General features: G+C 34.0%; 1 protein-coding gene across 7 annotated transcripts in view; it reads right to left on the reverse strand.

Moving 5' to 3' along the window:
• LOC127712425 (atrophin-1-like) overlaps window positions 1-19,883 on the reverse strand; it is a 71,899-nt gene that overhangs the window by 11,897 nt on the left and 40,119 nt on the right. For 3 of the 7 annotated variants that reach the window (XM_052218856.1, XM_052218855.1, XM_052218861.1), the window contains 9 exons: window positions 18,023-18,128; window positions 14,304-14,405; window positions 12,742-12,801; window positions 11,276-11,350; window positions 7,828-7,859; window positions 7,334-7,394; window positions 6,735-6,793; window positions 5,595-5,655; window positions 833-957 (listed from right to left, as the gene is read on the reverse strand). In XM_052218856.1, the coding sequence (XP_052074816.1) occupies window positions 833-957; window positions 5,595-5,655; window positions 6,735-6,793; window positions 7,334-7,394; window positions 7,828-7,859; window positions 11,276-11,350; window positions 12,742-12,801; window positions 14,304-14,405; window positions 18,023-18,128 (681 nt within the window). Of the gene's footprint in view, window positions 1-832; window positions 958-1,002; window positions 1,066-2,188; window positions 2,467-5,594; window positions 5,656-6,734; window positions 6,794-7,333; window positions 7,395-7,827; window positions 7,860-11,275; window positions 11,351-12,401; window positions 12,463-12,629; window positions 12,802-14,303; window positions 14,406-18,022; window positions 18,129-19,883 lie in introns of those variants that run through there. The other 4 variants (XM_052218857.1, XM_052218858.1, XM_052218860.1 and 1 more) reach the window with 4 other exon arrangements.

Raw genomic sequence — 19,883 nt, forward strand, 5'->3', positions numbered from 1 at the left:
GCAGAAAACAGCCCAAGGCCACCAATGGGTCTTCAACACAGCGAGAAAATCCTGCACCCAAGGCTGGCATCAGCTGGCCTTAAACAAAAATGTGTTCTAGTTCAACGAAAAATGGACATCACACTAAACTCTGAAACATATATATGATCCAAAATTTAAAAAAAACATACAAGCCTAAAAGGCCAGAGGCTCTAGACTTTGGACAGGCGCAAAAATGCCTTTTTTATACGGAAGTGACTGTCCACATTTCATTATTGTACACACTTGACCTATTTTTATATTGATGTTACTGTCCACATTTTATTATTTTGTACACATGGCCTATTTTCATATTGACACAACTGTCCAAAGTTTGATTATTGTGCAGACATGACCAATTTTTATACTGCCAACCAAGATGGCCATTGTTACTTTAAATCAAAATTAACTAAAGGGACTATTTTTTAACTTCTGACTAAATAATTAGAATAATGTATTGAAACAGCTGTACAAAGAATTATCCCCAGAAAGTGCCATGTCATTTGTTTTTACAACTAAACAGGAATATAGTGGTGAAATATCTTTCATATAACACAATGCATTGCAATAGAAAGTTGTGTCTCATTTCCTTTTAAGGCTCAACACAGTCCCTCCATTAAGGTTACTTGAATTATTCTTTTTTAGCCCCTATCAAGATTTAGGCTATATAACCGATTACACTTAAGTCCCATACCAGGATTCAGGCCAGAAGACTGATTCTGTGTTAGTCCCCTTTCATGATCAAAGCTACAAGACTGCTACTGTGTTAGTCCCCTTTCAGGATTATTAAAATTAAGATAGTCACATAAATTACCTATATTCATCATCCTCAGCCAGGTCTTTAACATCCTCAAGTAACATCATGTAAGCTTTCCCACCAGTAGCTGGCATCTTATGGTTCTCATATAGCCATTGTTTATCATCCTGGTCACCACAATACTAAAAAAAAAAAAAAAAAAACAGTATTCAAATTACAACTCTAAACAGCTCATACTACTGCCCTCAGTTCTCATATAGCCATTGTTTATCGTCCTGGTCACCACAATACTAAAAAAAAAAAAAAAAAAAACAGTATTCAAATTACAACTCTAAACAGCTCATACAACTGTCTTCAGTTCTCATATAGCCATGGTTTATCGTCCTGGTCACCACAATACTGAAAAAAAAACAAGAGGCTCTCAAGAGCCTGAATCGATCATCTTTAATTTTTTGCTTAAACCTTTCATCAATGATTATTTTTGCTTTTTTATATATATTAATGAGTGGCTTAAAAATGCCATTTAAATGTTCATTGTATCTGTCATATTTTCTTCAAAGCAAAAAAATGTATTTTATCCCTACGTTCCATTTTAGCCATAGTGGCTATGTTTCTTGACGTACAAGGAAATAAAATACAAAATTTATACTAGATAATCTGAAACTCATTCAGACCAAGTTTGGCTGAAATTGATTCAGCAGTTTCAAAGGAGAAGATTTTTTAAAGTAAGCAAACTAGATGAACAAATTGTGAAAAATTGTCTTTAAAGGGCAATAACTCCTTAAGGGGTCAATTGACAATTTTTGTCATTACACTTATTTGTAGATCTTACTTTGCTGAACATTTTTGCTGTTTACAGTGTATCTTTATCTATAATAATATACAAGATAATAACCAAAAATTGCAAAATTTCCTTAAAATTACCAATTTAGTGGCAGCAACCCAACAATGGGTTGTTAGATTCATCCCAAAATTTCATGGGCTGATAGAACTTGACCTAATGAACAATTTTAACCATGTCAGATTTGCTCTAAATGCTTTAGTTTTTGAGATATGAACCAAAAACTGCATTTTACCCCATGTTCTATTTTTAGCCATGGTGGCCATGTTTTTTGACGAAACAGAAAATAAAACACAAACTCTATTCTAGATCATTCAGCTAAAGTTTGATTAGAATTGGTTCAATAGCTTCAGAGGAGAAGATCTTTAAAACCGTTTACATCCTAGGGATGACGACGGACGCTAAGTGATGGCAAAAGCTCACATTTACTTTAAGGAAAGTTGAGCTAAAAAACAGTATTCAAATTACAACTCTAAACAGTTCAAACTACTGTCCTCAGTTCTCATATAGCTATTGTTTATTGTCCTGGTCACCACAATACTGAAAAAAAAACAATCATTCAAATTAAAACTCTAAACAGTTCGAACTACTGCCCTCAGTTCTCATATATATATAGCTATTGTTTATCGTCCTGGTCACTACAATACTGCAAAAAAAACATCATTCAAATGATAACTCTAAACAGCTCATACAACTGTCCTCAGTTCTCAAATAGCCATTGTTTATAGTCCTGGTCACAACAATACTGAAAAAACAGTATTCAAATAACAACTCTACACAGCTTAAACTTCTTTCCTCAGTATTCATATAGCCATAATGATTGTTTTCATCATAGCTAGGCACCACAATACTGAAATAAAACAAGCATTCAAATTAAAACTCGAACAGCTCAAAACACTCTCCTCAGTTATCATATAGCCATTTTTTTCATTATACTGTGATCAACAGCATTCTGAAAAACAAATCAAATTCAAATTGGGCCTCTAGACTCTTCCACAACGTCATTCTGTGAACTTGATTTTTCAATGGAGTACATTTACACTACGTAGTTCTGTGACACTGACAATTCAATGGAGAACATTGACACCAGGTTATTCTGTGACACTGATTATTCAAAGGAGAACATTGACACCAGGTAATTCTGTGACACTGATTATTCAATGGAGAACACTGACACCAGGTAATTCTATGACACTGATTATTCAAAGGAGAACATTGACACCAGGTAATTCTGTGACACTTATTATTCAATGGAGAACATTTACACCAGATAATTCTGTGACACTGATTATTTAATGGAGAACATTGACACCAGGTAATTCTGTGACACTGATTATTCAATGGAGAACATTGACACCAGGTAATTCTGTGACACTGATTATTCAAAGGAGAACATTGACACCAGGTAATTCTGTGACACTGATTATTTAATGGAGAACATTTACACCAGGTAATTCTGTGACACAGATTATTCAATGGAGAACATTTACACCAGGTAATTCTATGACACTTATTATTCAATGGAGAACATTTACACCACGTAATTCTGTGACACTGATTATTCAATGGAGAACATTTACACTAGGTAATTCTATGACACTGATTATTCAATGGAGAACTTTTACACCAGGTAATTCTATGACACTGATTATTCAATGGAGAACATTCACACCAGGTAATTCTACGTCACTAATTTTTCAATGGAGAACATTGACACCAGGTAACTCTGTGACTGATTATCTAATGGAGATTGACACCAGGTAATTCTGTGACACTGATTATTCAATGGAGAACATTTACACCAGGTCATTCTATGACTGATTATCTAATGGAGAACATTTACACCAGGTAATTCTGTGACTGATTATCTAATGGAGAACATTTACACCAGGTAATTCTGTGACTGATTATTCAATGGAGAACATTTACGCCAGGTAATTCTGTGACTGATTATCTAATGGAGAACATTTACACCAGGTAATTCTGTGACACTGATTATTTAATGAAGAACATTTACACCAGGTAATTCTGTGACACTTATTATTCAATGGAGAACATTTACACCAGGTAATTCTGTGACACTGATTATTTAATGGAGAACATTTACACCAGGTTATTCTGTGACTGATGATCTAATGGAGAACATTTACACCAGGTAATTCTGTGACACTGATTATTCAATGAAGAACACTGACACCAGGTAATTCTGTGACACCTATTATTAAATGGAGAACATTTACGCCAGGTAATTCTGTGACTGATTATTTAATGGAGAACATTTACACCAGGTAATTCTGTGACACTGATTATTTAATGAAGAACATTTACACCAGGTAATTCTGTGACACTGATTATTCAATGGAGAACATTTACACCAGGTAATTCTGTGACACTGATTATTTAATGGAGAACATTTACACCAGGTTATTCTGTGACTGATGATCTAATGGAGAACATTTACACCACGTAATTCTGTGACACTGATTATTCAATGAAGAACATTGACACCAGGTAACTCTGTGACTGATTATCTAATGGAGAACATTTACACCAGGTAATTCTGTGACACTGATTATTCAATGGAGAACATTGACACCAGGTAATTCTGTGACACTGATTATTCAATGGAGAACATTTACAACAGGTATTTCTGTGACACTGATTATCTAATGGAGAACATTTACAACAGGTAATTCTGTGACTGATTATTCAATGAAGAACATTGACACCAGGTAACTCTGTGACTGATTATCTAATGGAGAACATTTACACCAGGTAATTCTGTGACACTGATTATTCAATGGAGAACATTTACACCAGGTAATTCTGTGACACTGATTATCTAATGGAGAACATTTACACCAGGTAATTCTGTGACACTGATTATTCAATGGAGAACATTTACACCAGGTAATTCTGTGACACTGATTATCTAATGGAGAACATTTACACCAAGTAATTCTGTGACACTGATTATTCAATGGAGAACATTTACACCAGGTAATTCTGTGACACTGATTATTCAATGGAGAACATTTACACCAGGTATTTCTGTGACACTGATTATCTAATGGAGAACATTTACAACAGGTAATTCTGTGACTGATTATTCAATGAAGAACATTGACACCAGGTAACTCTGTGACTGATTATCTAATGGAGAACATTTACATCAGGTAATTCTGTGACACTGATTATTCAATGGATAACATTGACACCAGGTAATTCTGTGACACTGATTATCTAATGGAGAACATTGACACCAGGTAATTCAGTGACACTAATTATTCAAAGGAGAACATTGACACCAGGTAATTCTGTGACACTGATTATTCAATGGAGAACATTTACACCAGGTAATTCTGTGACACTGATTATTCAATGGAGAACATTGACACCAGGTAATTCTGTGACACTGATTATTCAATGGAGAACATTGACACCAGGTAATTCTGTGACACTGATTATTCAATGGAGAACATTTACACCAGGTAATTCTGTGACACTGATTATTCAATGGAGAACATTTACACCAGGTAATTCTGTGACACTGATTATCTAATGGAGAACATTTACAGCAAGTAATTCTGTGACACTGATTATTCAATGGAGAACATTTACACCAGGTAATTCTGTGACACTGATTATCTAATGGAGAACATTTACACCAGGTAATTCTGTGACACTGATTATTTAATGGAGAACATTTACACCAGGTAATTCTGTGACACTGATTATCAAATGGAGAACATTTACACCAAGTAGTTCTGTGACACTGATTATTCAATGGAGAACATTTACACCAAGAAATTCTGTGACACTGATTATTCAATAGAGGACATTTACACCAGGTAATTCTGTGACACTGATTATTCAATGGAGAACATTGACACCAAGTAATTCTGTGACACTGATTATCTAATGGAGAACATAAACAATAATAAATTATGTGACAGTATCTATTATATAATTATTTACCTTAAATACATCAGGATGTTTTATATATATTCTACCTCTGGTGGCCCCTAATCCTAGTGCTCTGTAAAATATAAAATATATCAATTATAACTTCTCATTGGAGAGTTATTAGAAGAATTGGTAGAAATATCATTCTTAACAAAACAAATATGAAGTGATAAAAAGTAAAATCACAAAAATACTGAACTCCGAGGAAAATTCAATCGGAAAGTACCTTATTACATGGCAAAATCAAATGACAAAACACATCAAACGAATGGACAACAACTGTCATATTCCTGACTTGGTACAGGCATTTTCAAATGTAGAAAATGGTGGATTGAACCTGGTTTTATAGTGCTAAACCTCTCACTTGTATGACAGTCTCATCAAATTCCGTTATATTTACAACAATGCGTGAACAAAACAGACATAATAAATACAATAGTCAAAATATGGGTACAGCAGTCATCACTGTGTTACAATATCAAACCAAACAATCATATACAAAAAAGCACAAAAGCATCTATCAAATTAAAAACCACATTCATTGCTTCACGTGTCTGGCGTCAGAAAATGTAAATGTCACATAAGAAGAAATTTTGTCGTTCAATGTTTATTCAAAACAATTTTATAATTTCACATGGGGAATGTTGGTATACAGGGTTAAAAAATCAAAAGTTATGTTAGAATTAATTTCAGAAATAGACCGAGATTTAAAATTGTCCAGAAGTTCTTTAGAATTTTTAAGAATCCACATATGGTTAGTACCACTTCGTGAGTAAAATAAATTTGTCGTTAACCAATCATTAAAGACAAATAATTGTTCAACAAATATATTACTTTTTATACAAAAAGGTCTAGAAAACCTGATTGAGAAGACAATTGAAGAACTTTTCAAACAAAGTTGTTCATTTAGAATTATCCTATAATGTTCTATTAACAATGATTAAGTTTAAATCGATATGTGTTTTCTGTTGAATTACAAATAAAGCTTGCATCTTGGAATAGATCCAGTTTAGACAATACATTGCTAAAGAGCATATATTTCTGTCTCATCTTCAACATGCTCTCGATTGGGACTTATATATATAACAATGATAATTTTTTTAGCAAGAAATGTTTTTCAAAACAATAAGCAATTACACATTTTATACTTACTTATTTGCCCTGGCTCCCATTATGTATTGTGTATTAGAATCCAGTCTGTTAGAATCCCACTGTAATCAGAACATGATTGACTGATTACTGCTTGTGTAATGATCAGTGACAAATATTTCAGGTATACTCAGACATTAATGAAAAACGTTAGGTTCTGAAAAGTGTTGTCAGGTAAGGTTAAATATAAAGGTTCTTAAAAGTTCAAAGGTCAGATAATTAGAATCTCTTTCCCTCTTCATTGTAATTGTTTAAGCGTAAAATAAATCTTGAAACAAATAAGGAGCTCTTTCTGCTCTCTGCTCATTTGTCAGGTATTTTTGAGATCCTAATTATTATCAACAGTTTTTTCTCAAAAGGATTATTTATTTTACACAAAACACCAATAGTTTACCTACCTTTTCATCCATGAAATTCCTTACTTTTGTTTGGACTTGTGTTAAACAGTCCTAGTCAGATTATACTATCAAGGAAAACACTTGCACATATAGGAATTATTTCAGACTTTTTAGTGATATGGGATTAAAACAGCTATATGAGTCATTTACTGAAGTCCTTGGTCATGTGATGACTGTGACAAATTGATGGTAGTGATCAGTTACCTTAGGGCCTTCTCTTTTGACAGGCTCATTTGCTTTGGCTGGTTTGGATGGTGTAGATCTCCTGTAAAAACCACATATATTGAGATTTTAATGCTCCAATAGTGTTAATATACAACCATGAAATCCGGCTAATATAGATAAATAGGATTATTCCTATATGAACACACTACATACTACTTGAGGAATAAAGAGGGGTTTTTTCATGACAAACTACATACTACATGTACTTGAGGAATAAAGTGAGGTTTTTTTATGACAAACTATGACTTGCAATGAGGAATTAATTAATGGTGGTCTGCCATAACAAAATACTAGTTACCCAGGGTGGTCTGTTATATCAAAACTACTATTCAACCCCAAGGAATAAATTGGTGGAGGTTTGCCATGACAAACTACTATTCGACCCCAAGGAATAAACTGGTGTTCTGTCTTACCAAGATACTACTAACTCTGAGGAAATAACTGGTGTTCTGTCATAACAAACTATTACTTACCCTGAGGAATAAATGGGTGGCCTTCCCTTTTTCTGAAAGATATAAAACAATAAATTTAGATGATAGCAAGTGTCAAAACACAATTAATCCAAATCCAGTGACTGATCCAGTTCTGTATTTTAGAAAGGAGATATCATCTCAATCCTCTGTAAGATCATCATTTGATATAGACTTGATGTCTGATGCAGCCCTGTTTTAATTAGTATTTTAGTTTGTATATGCTACTATCTATACATTAAAAAAATCTTCTTCTGAGCAAAATAAGAGCAAGTGTCAAGTCTTTAAGAAGTACAGTCATAGTTGGAGGGACCTGACATAACTATTTGACTCACTGGAGGTCGCAAGTCCACCCTTAAAGAAGTACAGTAATAGTCGGGGGGACCTGACACAACTATTTGACTCATTGGGGGTCACAAGTCCACCAAGTGTCAAACCTTAAAGAAGTACAGTTATAGTTGGAGGGACCTGACATAACTATTTGACTCATTGAAGGTCACAAGTCCGCCAAGTGTCAAGCCTTAAAGAAGTACAGTAATAGTTGGAGGGTCCTGACATAACTATTTGACTCATTGGGGGTCACAAGTCCATCAAGTGTAAAGCCTTAAAAAAGTACAGTCGTAATCTGAGGGACATGACATAACTATTTGACTCATTGGAGGTCCTGAGTCCATCAAGGTGAATCATTGCATTATTGTACCTTATGTTATCAGCCTGATATGTAATGACAGAAAACGTATTTAATATCCCAATCCATATGTATCGACAGTACATGCAGTATTCTTGCAAAAAGAAACAAATCATTACAGATGTATATACTATCAGCTATCTGCTGTGGTCAAGTCTTAATCTTTTAACCCTTTCCTCTATAATGATGCCTATTGACGCCACCCCCTTTACTCCATAATGACGCCTTTTGACCCCTCTGTGTAGTACCTCAGTTGAAATGCTGTTTCAGACTTTATAAAATTTGTATCCAATATAACAGGATATGTATGGGAACATCTGACTCAATTGTCATTGATGAATTATTTGTTTTGGCAATGCATTAATACTTTTAACATGATGACTTTTTTTTAAATAGCCGTCACCATTTTTTCCGAGTTCTTGTTGACAACTAAGTTCAGAACACCTACATTGTCATTTTAACGACATTTATTGTTGGTTACTAAATACCTAATATTCAATTTGTACGATACAGTTTGGGTAAAAAAATATTTTTCGTATTAAAGAAAAACTTTATGTTGAAAAAGACGAAGTCATCATCAGTGTTCACTCCGGCTTTGGAGTCGTAGAATATAAACAACAAAAGCAAGTTTCCTTTGAAACATACGTTCGAAATGTCAGAAATTTAATGAACAACGCAGAGATATGAAGGACGTTATTTGTAAATATAAATCAACGCTCAGACATCTTATACGTTCAGGTATTTCACATCCCATCTTTTATGGATATATATATATTCTATACAAATCACAAACCTTAATAAACAGACTTATTAAGAAGGGATATAGTTACGATACTGTTTTCAAGTCATTAAAGATGGCATTTTTTGGAATTAATATTGATTCACTGATCATAGGGTCTTTGCATTGGAAATAAACACATTTATTCTTAAACCAGTTGTTGGCATGATACAGGTTATGTTTTTCTCATATATTTTATGATGGTATGATACTAAACCACTAACGGGAGGAATTGTACTTGATTTTCGTATGACGAAGACATAATCTTTCAATCAGTTTAATTGAGGTCTGGAGCTGGCATGTCAGTAACTGCTAGTAGTCAGTGGCCTTGGTCTGTTTTCTGCTCTTGGTTGGGTTGTTGTCTCTTTAACACATTCCCCATTTCCATTCTCAATTATAATTCTTTTCTGACCCATTATGGACAAAAATATTGCAACTTGCAAAATGTAAATATGTGCTTGGGACTCTCATTGTACGACTTCTGGCGAGTCATAAAGTGGGTGGAAACATACAAATTTTAATGACAAGAGAAAAACATTCAATATACAATCTTTCAATGTTTTTGCTTGTAGAAAGTGACATTATTGTTTCAATCGAGAATAGCGAATTATTATTAAACAATAATCTGCATCCATAAGTTGTGATTCTAAGCCCTGCCCACCAATCAGATTTACCGTTTTTACAGAGCTGGATATTTACACAAATAAAAGACGATAAAATTTTCCACGATCTTTATTTCAACAACCGTAAAAACGTATTGTTCCATGAATTATTTTGTTTAAGAAGTAGCAATTTGACTAAAAAATTACCGAGCCTTAACTTTGCGGTTAACTTCCTATTTACAAAATATATCAGACTTAAAGAATAGACATACGTGCATTTCTCCCTTCACGATTTTCGCTGTTTTTCGGTTTCAGAGATTCAATATGTGAGATGGAAGTAAAAATACATTTATTGATTTGATTCAAAACTGAGTAAAATTGAAGCAACCAACTGATCAAATGATAATTTTTCAGCAGAGGAACAAGAGGGATATTGATATCCTAAACTTGAAAAAACATGCATGTCCTGTTCATATTTTACTATTTTTTTTATGTTGATTTTGAAACTTATAATTAAACTGATCAAAAGTTTGATCAGTTTAATTATAAGTTTCATTAATCATTGATCTTATATGAATTTCTCTGCTTGGGTCTATTCATTCGTTCAGTAATTATCTCAGGTAAAATGTGTTCCACAAACATAATTTTCGTCATGGTCAAACATCAAAGTTATGGACAAACAATATCAAGTGTAATATGCCAATCTGATTGTTATACAAACAAAGTGATTGACCTTGAACTAGTTAGTAAACTTATTTTAAAGCACCCTAAAAACTTACAATTTCAACATTTATTCATTATTTCGAACTGAAATTGTTTTTTTTTCCTTCCAAAATTTCTTTGACACATCATGGTATTAAAGTTAGTGTCCATTTTTCTTCAATGGGACTTCAATATAATCAAGTTAATCAAGATATCATATCCACCGAGTTTGACTCATTAGAGTAAGAAATGTCTTGAACAAAGGGGTATTCCGCTGGGAACAACAAAATACCATGACTTATCTGAGTTTTGGACAAAAATGAGTTCGATACAATGAGGTTCGACTGTAATCTGTACAGAAAAAAGAAAATTAACAAAAATACCAAACTCCAAGGGAAATTCAAAACGGAAAGTCCTTTATAAAATGGCAAAATCAAAAGCTCAAACACATCTAACGAATGGAAAACAACTGTCGTATTCCTGACTTGGTACAGGCATTTCCTTGTGTAGAAAATGGTGGATTAAACCTGGTTTTATAGCTAGCTTAACCTCTCACTTGTATGACAGTCGCATAGAATTCCATTATATTGACAACAATGCATGTGTGAGCAAAACAGATAGACGATTGTTACAACATAATTAGAACATTCTCTGTTATACAATATTTATTCATTTACTGACCTTTCTTGGTTGAAATGGCACACTCTTCTCAGAATCTGTATCAGAGGCATTTCTCTTTCTGTTAAGTGGTATGGGCTGCAATTCATATTCAAATGTTAAATAAGTAAGAAATAAATTTTAGTTTTTAAATGTTTAGTTCATCTTTTTAGCTGGAAGTTAATTAAAAAAAATTTTGTTTAGAGTGGAAACTATTCATGAAGTTGACATTTACGATAGACCAGATGGAAAAAACCAGAGTATTGGGATAAAAATAAAAACCTAAAAAACATGTATCATAATGATTAACCAAAACATACAAGATTGTGTGTGATTGCTTGTAAAGATGGTAAATTTATGTGCACCCATGTAAAAGGAGAAGTACATGTTAATAGTGTATATTACACATGAAAAAATTATAAGTTGGCAAGTATGGTTGTGAACCTCTCCACTATGGGACAAACAACTTACTATATAATATATATCCGCATCTCATACAGGTGTGGTACTCTATTGTTCAGTTGTGTGTCGCCCCTATCATCTGTAGTGACCCTCCCCTATAGACCTCTACACTATGGGATAAACAACTTACTGTATTCTCATCTCATACAGGTGTGGTACTCCTTTGTTCTTTTGTGTGTCCCCCTATCACCTGTAGTGACCTTCCCCTATAGACCTCTACACTATGGGACAAAACAACTTACTGTATTCTCATCTCATACAGGTGTGGTACTCCTTTGTTCTTTTGTGTGTCCCCCAATCACCTGTAGTGAGCCTCCCCTATAGACCTCTACACTATGGGACAAACAACTCACTGTATTCTCATCTCACACAGGTGTGGTACTCCTTTGTTCTTTTGTGTGTCCCCCTATCACCTGTAGTGACCCTCCCCTATAGACTTCTCCAATATGGGACAAACAACTTACTGTATTCTCATGTCATACAGGTGTGGTACTCCTTTGTTCTTTTGTGTGTCCCCCTATCACCTGTAGTGACCCTCCCCTATAGACCTCTCCACTATGGGACAAAACAACTTACTGTATTTTCATCTCATACAGGTGTGGTACTCCCTTGTTCTGTTGTGTGTCCCCCTATCACCTGTAGTGACCCTCCCCTATAGACCTCTCCACTATGGGATAAAACAACTTACTGTATTCTCATCTCGTACAGGTGTGGTACTCCTTTGTTCTGTTGTGTGTCCCCCCTATCAACTGTAGTGAGCCTCCCCTATAGACTTCTCCACTATGGGATAAACAACTTACTCTATTCTCATCTCATACAGGTGTGGTACTCCTTTGTTCTGTCTGTTGTGTGTCCCCCTATCACCTGTAGTGACCCTCCCCTATAGACCTCTCCACTATGGGATAAAACAACTTACTGTATTCTCATCTCGTACAGGTGTGGTACTCCTTTGTTCTGTTGTGTATCCCCCCTATCACCTGTAGTGAGCCTCCCCTATAGACCTCTCCACTATGGGATAAATAACTTACTGTATTCTCATCTCGTACAGGTGTGGTACTCCTTTGTTCTGTAGTGTACATCTTTTTTGCCTGCAAAGAAAATGTAAATATTACATCAAATTAGATTGAGATTGATAAATGCCTATATCATCCTATATCTAATTATAAACTGCTGTCAAATGGCTCTAGTTTTCTTAAATGTTAAGCTCCCACGCGTGACATATAAATAAACAATAGCAAGTGAGAGGTATGATTTTAATCTGACTGAATATTGATATGTCTTAAAAGCTTAATTAGACTTCATGCACCACGAGTGATTGATACTGTAACCTGGCCCTGTAAAAAGTTAAAAAAAAGAATTGACAAGTATATTAAAAAAATATTGATTTATTTCTCCCATATTACTCCAAAATAATGTGTGGTAAACTTTAGGGAGTGAGTAGTGTTTATATGAAGTATTCTTGATACATATTTACCAAATGGAACACTAAAACACAACACCTAGTTACAGATTTCACATTTTTTAATTATAAATGTACTGTACTTTGTAAAATTATATATAAAAATAAGTAATCTATACTACTAAAGGAAGAGACAGATTTCATTGAGCCGCATCTCCTCTGAAACCATACAAAGTCGGAAATATTTGCGATATGACGTATAAATGTAGTTTTTTTTACTTCCTAAATTTGTCTTTGAACCAATCTTTTTTCCACAGAAAACGCCAATTTTTGAGAAAATAACCCAATGCCGAGACAGTTATCGATCCGTGTCTTATACGCTTTTGCGCATGCTCAGTCCACGTACTACCCGGGAAATTTAAAAACTCTTTGTTTCAACACTTGCCCAATTGTACCGCGTTTTCGCGGGCATCTTCTAGTTGTTATAAATTTAAGGCCAAGTTGACCTTTTTGGCATTTATGCTCTCAAAATCTACATTTTCTTTAATTCATATTAATATAGATTTTTGCTACATAAAACACTTTTAGGTTAAGGTTAGAGTGCATGTAGTAGGAAAAAGTAAAATAACAAAAATACTGAACTCCAAGGAAAATTCTAATAAAAAAATCCCTTATCAGATGGCAAAACAAAAGCTCAAACACATCAAACGAATGGAAAACAACTGTCATATTCCTGACTTGGTACAGGCATTTCCTTACATAGAAAATGGTGGATTAAACCTGGTTTATATATATATATTTAATAGCTAGCTAACCCTATGGCTACTGGTAACCTACCTCCTCTAGAATCTGTCTACATACAGCTTGTACATGTTCAATGACTCCTGGTAACTAACCTGCTCTAGAATCTGTCTACATACAGCTTGTACATGTTCAATGACTCCTGGTAACTTACCTGCTCTAGAATCTGTCTACATACAGATTGTACATGTTCAATGACTACTGGTAACCTACCTCCTCTAGAATCTGTCTACATACAGATTGTACATGTTCAATGACTACTGTTAACCTACCTCCTCTAGAATCTGTCTACATACACCTTGTACATGCTCAATGACTCCTGGTAAAATACCTCTTCTAGAATCTGTCTATATAAAGCTTGTACATGTTCAATGACTGCTAGTAACCTACCTCCTCTAGAATCTGTCTACATACAGCTTGTACATGTTCATCTGTTACTGAATTCTCACCATTATTGCTCTTTATATTCTCTATTCCAGGCTTGAAAAACTTCTATAAAAAGAACCAAGGAGTCATGTTAAATACAGTCAAGCTTTGTAAGATTGTATTTCTTCCAAAAGAATTTCAGATTCTAGATTCATGTTATATACAGTCAAGTTTTGTGAGATTGTATTTCTTCCAAAAGAACTTCAGATTCTAAAGTCATGTTAAATGCGGCAAGCTTTGAAAGTTTGTATTTCTTCCAAAACAACTTCAGATTCTAAAGTCATGTTAAATACAGTCAAGCTTTGTAAGTGTATACATCTTCCAAAAGAACCTCAGATTCTAAAGTCATGTTAAATACAGTCAAGCTTTGTAAGTGTATACATCTTCCAAAAGAACCTCAGATTCTACAGTCCTGTTAAATACAGTCAAGCTTTGTAAGTGTATACATCTTCCAAAAGAACCTCAGATTCTACAGTCCTGTTAAATACAGTCAAGCTTCGTAAGTGTATACATCTTCCAAAAGAACCTCAGATTCTACAGTCCTGTTAAATACAGTCAAGCTTCGTAAGTGTATACATCTTCCAAAAGAACCTCAGATTCTACAGTCCTGTTAAATACAGTCAAGCTTCGTAAGTGTATACATCTTCCAAAGGAACCTCAGATTCTACAGTCCTGTTAAATACAGTCAAGCTTTGTAAGTGTATACATCTTCCAAAAGAACCTCAGATTCTACAGTCCTGTTAAATACAGTCAAGCTTTGTAAGTGTATACATCTTCCAAAAGAACCTCAGATTCTACAGTCCTGTTAAATACAGTCAAGCTTTGTAAGTGTATACATCTTCCAAAAGAACCTCAGATTCTACAGTCCTGTTAAATACAGTCAAGCTTTGTAAGTGTATACATCTTCCAAAAGAACCTCAGATTCTACAGTCCTGTTAAATACAGTCAAGCTTTGTAAGTGTATACATCTTCCAAAAGAACCTCAGATTCTACAGTCCTGTTAAATACAGTCAAGCTTTGTAAGTGTATACATCTTCCAAAAGAACCTCAGATTCTACAGAACCTCAGATTCTACAGTCCTGTTAAATACAGTCAAGCTTTGTAAGTGTATACATCTTCCAAAAGAACCTCAGATTCTACAGTCCTGTTAAATACAGTCAAGCTTTGTAAGTGTATACATCTTCCAAAAGAACCTCAGATTCTACAGTCCTGTTAAATACAGTCAAGCTTTGTAAGTGTATACATCTTCCAAAAGAACCTCAGATTCTACAGTCCTGTTAAATACAGTCAAGCTTTGTAAGTGTATACATCTTCCAAAAGAACCTCAGATTCTACAGTCCTGTTAAATACAGTCAAGCTTTGTAAGTGTATACATCTTCCAAAAGAACCTCAGATTCTACAGTCCTGTTAAATACAGTCAAGCTTTGTAAGTGTATACATCTTCCAAAAGAACCTCAGATTCTACAGTCCTGTTAAATACAGTCAAGCTTTGTAAGTGTATACATCTTCCAAAAGAACCTCAGATTCTAGAGTCCTGTTAAATACAGTCAAGCTTTGTAAGTGTATACATCTTCCAAAAGAACCTCAGATTCTATAGTCCTGTTAAATACAGTCAAGCTTTGTAAGTGTATACATCTTCCAAAAGAACCTCAGATTCTAGAGTCCTGTTAAATACAGTCTATAGTGAAGAATATATGCTAACCTCTAAATGTCTTGATGAAGACTATATGTAAACCTCTAAATGTCTTGGTGAAGACTATATGTAAACCTCTAAATGTCTTGGTGAAGACTATATGTAAACCTCTTAATGTCTTGGTGAAGACTATATGTAAACCTCTAAATGTCTTGGTGAAGACTATATGTAAACCTCTATATGTCTTGGTGAAGACTATATGTAAACCTCTAAATGTCTTGGTGAAGACTATATGTAAACCTCTATATGTCTTGATGAAGAATATATGCTAACCTCTAAATGTCTTGATGAAGACTATATGTTATCTCTATATGTCTTGATTAAGACTATATGCTAACCTCTATATGTCTTGATGAAGACTATATGTTATCTCTATATATCTTGATGAAGACTATATGCTAACCTCTAAATGTCTTGATGAAGACTATATGTAAACCTCTATATGTCTTGACCAAGACTATATGTAAACCACTATATGTCTTGAAGAAGACTATATGCTATCTCTATATGTCTTGGTGAAGATTATATGCTTACCTCTATATGTCTTGATTAAGACTATATGTTAACCTCTATATGTCTTGGTGAAGATTATATGCTAACCTCTATATGTCTTGATAAAGACTATATGTAAACCTTTATGTCTTGGGGAAGATTATATGCTAACCTCTATATGTATTGATGAAGACTATATGTTATCTCTATATGTCTTGATGAAGACTATATGCTAACCTCTATAGGTCTTGGTGAAGATTATATGCTAACCTCTATATGTCTTGATTAAGACTATATGCTAACCTCTATATGTCTTGATGAAGACTATATGTTATCTCTATATGTCTTGATGAAGACTATTTGTAAAACTCTTTATGTCTTGACCAAGACTATATGTAAACCACTATATGTCTTGATGAAGACTATATGCTAACCTCTATCTGTCTTGATGAAGACTATATGTAAACCTCTATATGTCTTGACTAAGACTATATGTAAACCACTATATGTCTTGATGAAGACTATATGTAAACCTCTATATGTCTTGATGAAGACTATATGCTAACCTCTATATGTCTTAGGGAAGATTATATGCTAACCTCTATATATCTTGGTGAAGATTATATGCTAACCTCTATATGTCTTGATGAAGACTATATGTTATCTCTATATGTCTTGATGAAGACTATATGCTAACCTCTATAGGTCTTGGTGAAGATTATATGCTAACCTCTATATGTCTTGATTAAGACTATATGCTAACCTCTATATGGCTTGATGAAGACTTTATGCTCACCTCAATATGTCTTGATGAAGACTATATGTAAACCTTTATATGTCTTGATGAAGACTATATGCTAACCTCTATATGTCTTGATGAAGACTATATGCTAACCTCTATATGTCTTGATGAAGACTATAAGTAAACCACTATATGTCTTGATGAAGACTATATGTAAACCTTTATTTGTCTTGATGAAGACTATATGCTAATCACTATATGTCTTGACCAAGACTATATGTAAACCTCTATATGTCTTGATCAAGACTATATTCTAACCACTATATGTCTTGATGAAGACTATATGCTAACCTCTATATATCTTGATCAAGACTATATGGTATATCTTTATGTATAATGCAATGAAATCTAAGTACTGCTTAACTTTGTTATAATGTAGTTGCATCTAAGTACAGTGTATATATGTGGCTATATACTTACACCTAAGTACTGTTTGAATATGTGCCAATGTAATTACATGTAAGTACTGTTTGACTATGTGGTGATGTAATTACATCTAAGTACTGTTTGACTATGTGGAAATGTAATTACATCTAAGTACTGTTTGATTATGTGGTAATGCTTGAACTTTCAGAAATTTAATTACATCTAAGTACTTTTTGGCTATGTGGTCACATAATTACATGTAAGTACTGTTTGACTATGTGGTAATGTAATTACATTTAAGTTCTGTTGGTCTATTGCAAATGAACTTACATCTAAATACTCTTTGACTATGACATCTATTTCTTTGTTTATAAATTTCTGTAGATTTTGTCTTAGTAGGTCCAATGTTTTAGCTGTACTTGTAATCAGACCAGCCCTACAATGATCAATCATTCATCTTCAACATTTCATTAAAATCAAATTTTATGAGATAACTGTAAGTGTTGATCAATATTCAAATTAATTTTTTTCTGAAGCTTATGTATTACTTATATATCATGTATAAGAAGTTACCTTTGAGAAATTTGGATCCTTAATACTCTTCAACTTCGTAATTGATTTAGCCTTTTATTTATTTATAAGAGCGTCACTGATGAGTAATTTGCAGCCTACCAGATAAGTTTTTGTGTTTATATCAGCCTCTAAAAAAATTGCACCTTTTCTCTTAATTATAAAACAAGTTTAATTCATAATAATCCCCAAAACATCTTATGCACAGTCAACAGGACCAAATTTACAAGCTTTTTCCCTCCTACATTTCACAAGGGTACAAATGTTGTCTTTATGAAGTCATGACATCAGCATTTATCATTTCAACAGCCATACATTTTAAAATTTGGTACAAATATTTAATTATCTTGCAACTTTTATATCCGCCAAGTAAAGTGTTAAACACTGGTCCCATGTTAACTTTTATATCAGCCAAGTAAAGTATTTAACACTGGTTCTATGTTAACTTTTATATCAGCCAAGTAAAGTATTTAACACTGGTTCCATGTTAACTTTTATATCAGCCAAGTAAAGTATTTAACACTGGTTCCATGTTAACTTTTATATCAGCCAAGTAAAGTATTTAACACTGGTTCCATGTTAACTTTTATATTAGCCAAGTAAAGTATTTAACACTGGTTCCATAATAATCTATCAAAGAGATAAGTTGCTTTCTGGTGTGATAACTTACTTTGTTCTATTAACAGCCATGCTATGTGCCCTATATGTAGATCTGGTGTGATAACTTACTTTTCTCTAGGAATAGCCATGCTACATGTATGTGCCCTATATGTAGATCTGGTGTTATAACTTACTTTGCTCTATGAACAGCCATGCTATGAGCCCTATATGTAGATCTGGTGTTATAACTTACTTTGCTCTATGAACAGCCATGCTATGAGCCCTATTTGTAGATCCTGTGTGATAACTTACTTAGCTCTATGAACAGCCATGCAATGGGCCCTATATGTAGATTTGTTGTGATAAGTTACTTTGTTCTAAGAACAGCTATGCTACATGCCCTACATGTAGATCTGTTGTGATAACTTACTTTGCTCTATGAATAGCCATGCTATGAGCCTTATATGTAGATCTGGTGTGATAACTTACTTTGCTCTATGAACAGCCATGCTATGAGCCCTATATGTAGATCTGGTGTGATAACTTACTTTTGCTCTATGAACAGCCATGCTATGAGCCGTATATGTAGATCTGGTGTGATAACTTACTTTGCTCTATGAATAGCCATGCTATGAGCCCTATATGTAGATCTGGTGTGATAACTTACTTAACTCTAGGAATAGCCTTGCTATGTGTCCTATATGTAGATCTGGTGTGATAACTTACTTTGCTCTATGAATTGCCATGCTATGAGCCCTATATGTAGATCTGGTGTGATAACTTACTTTGCTCTATGAACAGCCATGCTATGAGCCCTATATGTAGATCTGGTGTGATAACTTACTTTGCTCTATGAACAGCCATGCTATGAGCCCTATATGTGGATCTGGTGTGATAACTTACTTTGCTCTATGAACAGCCATGCTATGAGCAGCCATGCTATGAGCCCTATATGTAGATCTGGTGTGATAACTTACTTTGCTCTATGAACAGCCATGCTATGAGCCCTATATGTAGATCT

The sequence above is a fragment of the Mytilus californianus genome, unplaced genomic scaffold, assembly GCF_021869535.1.
Source record: "Mytilus californianus isolate M0D057914Y unplaced genomic scaffold, xbMytCali1.0.p SCAF_8, whole genome shotgun sequence".
Lineage (NCBI taxonomy): Eukaryota > Metazoa > Mollusca > Bivalvia > Mytilida > Mytilidae > Mytilus > Mytilus californianus.